At 37.7% G+C, this 10,000-nt stretch overlaps 1 protein-coding gene across 3 annotated transcripts in view; it reads right to left on the bottom strand.

Moving 5' to 3' along the window:
• Positions 1-10,000, bottom strand: part of LOC115222650 (bromodomain-containing protein DDB_G0270170-like) — a 38,001-nt gene that overhangs the window by 22,099 nt on the left and 5,902 nt on the right. The window contains exons 2-3 of one of the 3 annotated variants that reach the window (XM_029792969.2): positions 7,262-7,457; positions 4,194-4,383 (exon numbers count right to left, since the gene is read on the bottom strand). In XM_029792969.2, coding sequence (XP_029648829.1) covers positions 4,194-4,383; positions 7,262-7,358 — 287 coding nt within the window. In that variant the 5' untranslated portion in view covers positions 7,359-7,457. Of the gene's footprint in view, positions 1-4,193; positions 4,384-7,261; positions 7,458-10,000 lie in introns of those variants that run through there. The other 2 variants (XM_036511708.1, XM_036511709.1) reach the window with 2 other exon arrangements.

Genomic DNA, 10,000 nt, shown 5'->3' with positions numbered 1-10,000 from the left:
ACAGCAAGGATGACATTCAAAAGGCAGCAGCAGTTTGAATGGGAAACAATGCTCCACCCACCATATTTGCCGGACATTGCTCCATCTGATTATCATTTATTCTGCATTCCTCAAAATCATTTGGACGAAAAAACTATGAATTCTATAGACAAGGTCAGAACAGTACTGGAGGAGTATTTTTCATCACGGACAAGAGAATTTTGAAAGAGGGGCTTTGCAAGACAACCAGATAGATGGAAGAGCATTGTAGAAAATGAACAAGAGTATATTTTAGATTAAAGAAAAACTATCTTAATTTTGAAAAATAAAAGAAGTATAAAAAAATGCATTATTTATTGGATGACCCAATACATCACAAGTTGATGCATAGATCGGAAGAAAAGTTGATATATAGATACATAGACACATTGTTAAATCAAAGAGACAAATAACTACAGCAAATATTGGACATCCCCTTCACTTTTTATTGCCACACAAGAATAAAATTAACTTGCATGCAAACGTAAGTCACATGCACATGTAAATGCTTATTTATATGCATGCATACACACCTGTTAGTTCAAATGGCACATGAACTAGATGGTGGGAGAGAGTATGTGAGAGACAGGGAGAGTATAAGAGAGAGAGAGAGGTGAGTGAGAGAGATAATCTTTATAAACAATGGCCCTACTCAATATGTAGGAAAAGAGTTGAAAGAAATTCCATTTGCTGCACCCAGTGTAAACTATGGAAGCATAAGACGTGCAGTGGAATCACAGGTAGATTAACAGATAAAGTCATCTTTGTATGTAGCAGATGTACAGGAACAATAAGCACTAAGAACACATAGGACTTATGTTGTCTCAAATGCCCAGGAGGCTCGCTTGAGGTTGTAGATAGTTTCTGTTACCTAGGTGATCAAATTAACAATGGTGGAGGATGCTCTGAAAGTATTGTTTCTAGAACAAGAATTGGGTGGAGGAAGTTTAGAGAGCTATTGCCTCTGTTGGCAACAAAAAGATTCGCACAGAGTGAAAAGTAGCTGTATGATGCTTATGTGCAAACAGCTATACTCCATTGTAGAGAGGCATGGGCTCTGAATGCAGAGGACATGTATAGGCTGGAGAGAAATGAAAGCAGTATGCTTCATTGGATGTGCATGTACAACAAAGAGCAAATGTATTGAGAGAAAAGTTGGGCATAAGAGAAGTCAAATGTAGCATGCAAGAGAGAAGACTAGGTTGGTTTGGACATGTGATGCATATGAATGAGGACAGCTGCATAAAGAAGTGCCAATCACTGAAAGTGGCTGGTACCTGCTGCAGACATGGGATGAAGTGGTATGGACAGATATTGGGCCCCATGGAGGAAATAACAATGGACCAAGATGTCTGGCGATATGAGGTTCTTGAGAAGACACGCTCACATCAGCAAAACTGAGTTCTAGAAGTACTGACATTAAGAAAACTTTTCACACCCTACCCCAACAAACCAAGCTACATCTCTTTTCTTCCTTACATTTCCTCCTTCATACACTATGCTTACCTCTCCCTCCCCAGTCCCGTCCTCATGTCTGTATCATTTCTGTCTGGTAACCCCCACCACTCTATATAACCAGGTTTCCATCACTCAATGCATTCCCCTCCCCACTCTCTAATCATGTTTCTTTGACTCTGTCCTGCCACTTATATTATGAATTTCAAACCTCAAGAGTATGTCCTGGCACTTACCACCATCTATATATCTCTTTTCCTCTCCTCAACCATCCCATTTATATTCTGATCCCTGTCGCTTGTGATTATGCCTGGCACTTTGCTACCATTTCTATCCTGCTGTCTCCAACTCTCTTCTTCACTTGCTCTTCCTTCTGGTTGCATCTTCTTTGCAGCAGCATCTTTACAGCAGCACATCTGTTTCTGTCCTTGTTCCTGATCTCTCTCTCCCACTCTCTCTCACTCCGACCAAGTAACCTTGTACTGCTTCTGCTGCAAGACACCTCTTTCTGTCTCACTATAACTGTCCATAAACTGACACAAAATCACCTCCTCCAATGCCCCCTCCCTTATCAAAAGATTTATGTCTTGTAAGTTACTTGGTGACCCTGTCAGTGCAAGTGCCACTTAAAAAGTGGAAAGTGGTTAACATTTGGAAGGGCATCCAGCAGTATAAACCTTGCCTGTGCTTGTGTCTCGTAAAAAGCACTCGGTCCATCCTGCTGGATGGTTGCTGCTGTTAGAAAGGGCATCCAGCTGTAACAATCCTGCCAAAACAGACACAGAAGTCTGATGCAGGCTTCTTCCTGGCCAACTCCAGTCAAATCGCCCCACCCATGCCAGCAAGGAAGGTGGACGTTAAACAATATATTTAAATTGGTACTCCATTGATTACAAAAGTTCCAGTTAATCTGATCAATAGAACAGCCTGCTCATGAAATGAACATGCAAGTTAGCTGAGCACTCCACACATGCTTTTATCCCAGTGGCAGCTTGTAGATAAAATTAGTTAGGGTACTGCTTCAGAAAATTTTTAGCTGTTTTAATATTGTGTAAAAGGAAACAAACATATAAAAAGATTTACACAAACTTGATTGGTTCAAGTTTTAGCCACTGCCAGGTAGTGTGTTTAATTTGTTCACACAGAACACTGCTGAGAATTCCTCTTCGCTTTTTAAATCACAAAATAAGGGGGAGAAATTTGCCCTATTTTTCAAATCCTGGCAGCAACACTGAAGCTGGGAACAAGATAATAATCTAATTCTACACTTTATCACATTCAAGAATATAAACATGTTTTTAAGTACAACACACATGGAGTAAAAAAAAAAAAAAAAAAAAAAAACTACCTTTCACTAATACACAAGGGTCAGCAATGTGTGAAAGACAGTGCTCTCTCTCTCTCTAGTGTGTAGCTTCCTATCTTGGTCATGTGAGCATGCGCACAATAGCCAAACACTGCACTGCTGGAACTGTGAAGTGTACAGTTCTATATAAGGATTTTTATATTTTTTTCATAAAGTAGGGGATGGCTACTGGCATTAAGCTTAAGGATTATATAATGTACAAGTATAAAGAAAGAATTAAAGAAAAAAGACATTGAATGTTATCGATAATATCGAGTGGAAATAGAGGGTGCTGCAGTTCCACAGTGCCTATACATCCTCTGCCACTGGTGTACCCTAAACATAGCTCTCAAGGAGATTCAGTGTAACACAGTATGTGACAAGGCTGGCCCTTTCAAATACAGGTACTACTTATTTTGACTGGAACAATGTGAAAAGGACACAATTTGCTACCTGGAATCAAACTCACAACCTTATGATTATGAGCCAAATACCCCTAACCACTAAGCCACTTGCTCCTCCTCCTCCCTGTCTGCCTGCCTCTCTCTCAACTCATTTGCTGGCAGACAAGATTTTTCATCAGGCCTTGTAACACACACAATTGCTCAACCTGCTGAAAACTACAACCAAATAGCTTACAAATCATATCCTAGCCCCTTAAAGACTACAATATAGACATTGGTATAGAAAATGAGGGGATTATCATATGACTGATCTGCTCTGCACAATTAAGTTGGTGTTGATGTTGAGCTAACAAGTTGAAAAGCTTCTCCATCTATCCTCTCTTACAAAAGTAATTAAGGAAGAGACTGATTTGAGAGACAAGGTACTAAAAAGGAAGTAATGAAAAATGATGCAAAAAGTGCAGTGATAACAGCTACATGTTTGCTGAGAGAGAAGGAGCAAGTGATGGATAGCAGTAAAGATGACAATACACAAACGTGTGTGTGCATGTGCACACATTTATTCAGAGAAATGAAACAGTCTATGAGCTACTGGTTGTCATTTTTCTAAGTCTTCTTCATGGCTTCCTTAGGTGTAGTCCAAGATATGCGTGTGTGTGTGTGTGTGTAGTAGTAGTAGTAGCATCATCAATTAAAATCAAGCAGTACTCAATGTGGGTTTTACTTGGACTCTGTAAAAAGAAAATTCACGGAAGAAACAGTGGTAGTAAAATTAGGGGATGCAAAGAGAAGAAATTGCCTGTAACAGTCGTGGTTTTATTTTGTTAATATGCTAGATAGCCTTTTTTGTGGGGTGGCCCAAATAGCAACAGTGCTGGTTTTTAAGCAAGCAGTAATAAAGAAGGATAGATTTGTGTTTTGAACAGAGACAATAGCTTGTGAATTAAAAAAGAAAAAAAAAGCATACTAACCCTCCGTCATCTTCCTCATCATAGTCTTCAACAGACTGGCGGTGTAAGGCACTGGTAGATTTTGCTCTCATAGATACAATACTTATTTCTTCATTGTCTTTCAATTTAGATCTCTTTTTGTTACCCTTGAAAAATTTCCGCACAGCAACCAGTGGATTAAACTTCCTTTTTTTGTTTTCGTTTTTGTTGTCTACAACAAAAAGACATAATTTCAAGGATATATGCATGTATTTGTGAGTATATATATATATATGTATGTGTGTGTGTGTGTGTGTGAACAAATGAAAGTAGCACTCAACATATTTAGTTAGATTCACATGTACTTAATAACAGTTTGGATCAACTCACATTAAAGTTTCATAAGCATATAAAGCTTTAAAGATGTTCAGAGACAGAAAGTCTTGAAAAATAACAATTAAAAACAAATTCTATGCATTAAACACATGGAATCCATTTTGAATTTAAACCTTTATTAGTGAGCACAGGTAAACATTGCATGCTACCAAGGTTATTTTCTTTATTTTTGGGACCACATGTTGACAATGTTAGTAGCTGTTTGGTATATTCAGTAACACCTGTTCCTCGTTAAATATAAACACATTAATGACAGCAATCATCATGTGAAAGCAACCATATGATGACTCATCAGGTTATGATATTAGGTTACAAGTGAGGTCCTATAACCAATATGAGTTGGCTATAGTCTTTAAGGGTAGTAGAAATTATACACCCTGCTCTTGTGTGTAGGTCAGCTATGCATAGGGTGGCATATCCAGCTATCAGCATAATCCATGGGGGAGGCAATAATGAGGCTGATATCAGCTGGGTTATTTATCTTGCATATTATAAAGAAGTGCACCCTTATTAAAAGTTTGAAGATGGTCTGGCAATCCCTGGCAATCCCAAGCTATAAATTCAGGAAGATCTTAAAATAATTTAGCCTAACTATAACAATTACCACCAATATTACAAAGGCTGACTTCTTAACATAAGCATAGATCTCAGGACAGGTATGTACTAGATAGATGCCAACTAGATAGATGTACTAGATAGATACATAGATGCCAACCATCCTCCAGTTATAATCAGAAATCTAGTCATGGGCATCCACAGAAAAATCTCTAAACTGTCAGTAGACAAAGATATCTTCAACTGCGACACACTCCACAATACTGATGCATTAGTGAGGAGTGGCTCCACAAATAAGAGTATATGAAGGATACTCAGCACCAAATCCAATGAGTTAGAAAGAGAAAAATAATGTATTTTACTCTTTCAATCAACCTTGAGGATTCCATGAAGAAAGCTGCAGTATCCATGAATAGGAAAAGTAAACTATTTTATCACTAGAAGTATGCCCTGTTAAAGAACTTCAAACCTAGAGTCACTGATAATTCAGACATACCAACTTAGGCCTAGCTGATACCAACACAAGAGTAGAATAGCTGCCCATCTACATTACTGCCTATTTATGTTGGTTACATGACTTAACTAATAACCTAACATCATCAAAGTGGTAACCACATACAAACATGGTAATTGCTGTTGCTAAAGTGTTTATATTCCAAAGAATTGTGACTGATCAACTGACTTATCTACCCTACCATGTGCAGTACTCAATACAAGGAACTGGTGTCACTGAATATGCCACACTGCAGACTGCCATCAAAAAGGCATAAATATTCTTCCAACAGCACATGAACCTAAAACTAAGAAAAATAACTGATATTTTGATAGCATTACAATCACATGACCTAAACATACAAAAGCCATTTTGAATCTCTTTAACTCAATACTTTGACCCCAAACATTTCATGAGATGGACATATCCTACACCCACAAAACCAAGTAATGTAGAGCTGAATCAAACTGTTGTTAAATATATAACAAATATTATGATTGGTTAGGCAAAGAAGGCAAAGACTACAAAGATTCAATCTATAAATTCTAATTATTGAATTACAATGTAAAATGCTAATTAAATATATAGAAAACTGCCTGAACAAGCTCCTCAAAAGTAGTGAAAAGTCCCACCTGGAGAGAGTGCTGTTGGAGATAGAGAAAAGTCTGCAACCCTAGCTGTTAACCATAAGTTATAAAATAATTTTTTCAGCTTATCAAACCTCAATATAGGAAAAATTTACAACCTACATCAATAAACCACTATTTTGAGGGGAAAGGGGCCAGTCAATTAGATCAACCCCAGTACACAACTGGTACTTAATTTATCAACCCCAAAATGATGAAAGGGAAAGTGGACCTTGGCGAAATATGAACTCAGAACGTAAAGACAGACGAGATGCCACTAAGCATTTTGCCTGGCGTGATGACGTTTCTGCCAGCTTGCTACCTTGATATATATTCACTATCATGTTGACATCAATTTATGTCAACCAGATGTAGAAAAAGACCAACAAAATCTTAAGAACTGCAGTTGTCATACTAAGAACTTCTTGGCCTGACTACATCATGAAGGAAAAAGTGATGGAAAGGGACTGGCTGAGAAACTTACAGGTTACATCATGGAAAAAGATGTTCAGCCAAGTACAATGCCAGCTCGCAAAGGGGCAGAAAAATCTTCTCTTCAGTGGAAGAGAGAGAAGTAGCATAGGAAATGGGCAGACCTGTCAGGACCTGGATGTAACACTTATCTGAGTGCTGGCTTACAACAAGGCTTGCAACTGTCATGAGTGGAGATCTCTTGTAACCCGATGCTTCAAAAGTAGAAGGAAGAACGTGTACGAGTGTGTGTGTGCACGTGATTATGTGCGTAAGTGAAATTCGAGAGGTGGGGATCAACTTGATTTTCTCCTTCCCACATACATTCATGCTTATAGTTTTGTGATACTAGTAATATCAAATTAGCAAGAAAGAGCTATTAAATTATCTGTAGAGAATTTTGAGTTTAAAGTCAATATAGGAGTATTGAGATTTTCTAATAGAACACAATTTCTGCATTGCCTCACTTTAAGCATTACTCATCAAGAATACTTACCAGATTTCACCTATCAAAAAGGACATTAATTTTACACCTTCTGTTGAAACAAGTAGTAGAGTATGATACTTACCAGCAATTGCTGATGACTGACTGGAAACGTCGACATTTCCATCATAGTCACCCGAAATGGTTGCGGCATCCGAAACATCTGCCATGTTAGTGGCCATTTTTCAAATGAGTGAAAATGAGCTGCAGAAAAGTTGGTGATAATGATGTTCTATTTAACTCATAGTCAGCACCAGCAACTACATGTACACATATGAAACCTTGAAAAAAAAAAAGAAAAAAAAATTGTTTGATGGTAATAAAAAGGCAACTCTTTCATTGGAAGAGTGATAAATGGTAAATTAAATATAAGATTTGAGCTTGTGGCTATGAAAAATTCTTCCCCACCATACAACTCACCTTATGTTAAATGGCAATTCAGAGAAATGTTATTGTAGCTTAGATGCATGCACATAAAGTTTTCTTTAACGAAAATATAGTAAACTTCCCTTTCAATAACACAATCAATTCATGTATCAAAGAAACAGTATTGTACATCGCCTTCTCTACAATAATCAGCCAAAACTTGCAATGCTGCTAAAAGCTTCACAATCTTTGAACATCCATGATGACATTATGATCATATGCACACATATGTGTATTCATATTACAAGTGCAGGGTAGGTTAAAGTTTAAGATTATAAAGAGAAGCAGTGAACAATTTGGAGTCAAAGAAACGTCACAAAAATTGAGAAACAATTCTTTATGAGCCTTATAAAAACTTTTTAAAAATTTGCTGGAAGGTGGAGAGAAGGGCAAATGCCCTCTTCACTTCAAGCTGGAACCATCACAATGTGTATAAAATGTGTGTGTACATATGCTCAGGTTATCTATGGTAGTATGTAGTCCCATACAAACTGTTGCATAGTTCAACATATAAACCAGTCCACCCACAAACATTGCCTGGTGAGGAAGGTTGCTGAAAACCCAGCAGGACAAAAACAATACCTGTCAAAATGATGGAAGAACACATGATCAACACCCAACTGATAATAGTAAAGAGACTTAAAAATTATGGCTTAGTATCCAGCATGCTGTAAAACCTGTGAGTGTGAGGCAGGCTTTTGCTAAAGCATATCTCTAGGAGAAGGTAATACGTCCACAAATACAATGGTAGTTTAACTTATTGAGTAGTCAGGAAGTGACAACATTAAATGACAGTCAGACAAAGAGAAGGACAATATTGTGTACAAACCCTCACTGCCTGTGAGTGCCTTTGAAGAGGTAAAGGCGAAAGCAATTAATCCCAACAGAAAATTGGGCTGAAAAGAATCTGGAGTCTACTAACTCTATTCATTATGAAAGGAGACTGAAGATAATGAATGAAGTGTATCTGAAGGTTTTGAATATTCAGCTAACCCCCACCCCCACCTTCAGGGATTGTAGTCTTGTGAATTGCATGGCAACCAAACTAATAATTCTTTTTTGGAACCAGAATTGAAAAGAAAAAAGAAAACAAAAAAAAACAAAATTTCCCTGTGGTTTCATATTCAAATGAGATTATTCAACCCAATAGCTTTATATGTACTTTGAGATCTAATTAACAAGAATAATTATCACATGTTCTCTCAAGTGTTTACAAATTTTTAAAACCACCTCACTAATAATAGTGGCATTAAAAAAAAAACAGTACACATAAAGTGGTTAGTGTTAGGAAGGGTATCCAACAACAGAAAACATGTTACAGCAGACAATGGGGCAATGAACCCATCAAATGCTGTCAAACCATACATCCCATGCCAGAATGAAAAAAGAATATTAACTGATTACAAACATAGATATAGACCCAGGAAGACATAAGACATGGTGGTGAAGCATGACCTTCGAACTTTGAGCCTCACAGAGGCAATGACTAGTGACCAAGACCTTTGGCGATGTGCTCTGCTTAAGAGGACCCATCAAGCCAAGTGCACCAGTGCTGGTGGCATGTAAAAAAAAAAAAAAAATCAACCTTTAAATGTTAGGCCTCATGAAAGCAAAGTGGCCAAATTCCTTTCGAGTGTTGGGCCTCACAGAGGTGAGGTGGCTGAGTTCCTTTTGAGCAGGCCTCACGGAGGCAAGGTGGCTAAGTTCCTTTCGAGTGTTGGGCCTCATGGAAGCAATGACCAAGACCTTTGGCATTATGTTGTGCTCGAAAAGAAGACCCATGAAGCTGAGCAAAATCACATTCATAGCATTACACTCTTGGGGTGGTTGACATTAGGAAGGGCATCCACCTGTAGAAAACCATGCCAAATCAGACTGGATCTTGGCATAGCCTTCCAGTATGCCAGCCCAGTCAAAATTTCCAACCCATGGACAACGGATGTTAAATGATGATGATATATGTGTGTATGTGCATACACATATGCACATATACACGCACATACATTATTAAAAGCCTGAGGTGCATCACACTGTACATACATCATCATTATACATGTTCAATATACTGCTGGATGAAGGCCTCAGTGTGTTCTCTCTCTACGATCCATGGGCAGGGTGGCAAAGAATTTAAAGTTTTCATTCCAACTTTACATTGAGAAAAAAAACAAGTGGGAAAACATGGTAGTGTCCACTGTCAGTTTGCTATTCCATCAGTTATACTTTCTTATAAACATATATCTTCTCTGAAGGACCATTTCAGAGTTTTATTTCTAGATAATATCCATTAACCTATTGCCACTTCTATCTAACTGTTTCTCAACTTATCATTTTTTAAACTTTGGCATTCTCTTTCCATGGCTCTTTGTGTGCATATATATATATATATATATATATATAT

Source organism: Octopus sinensis, linkage group LG20 (genome assembly GCF_006345805.1).
Source record: "Octopus sinensis linkage group LG20, ASM634580v1, whole genome shotgun sequence".
Classification (NCBI taxonomy): Eukaryota; Metazoa; Mollusca; class Cephalopoda; order Octopoda; family Octopodidae; genus Octopus; species Octopus sinensis.
Note: the sequence above shows the minus strand (reverse complement) of the source record. Positions and strands in the feature narration are given on the sequence as shown.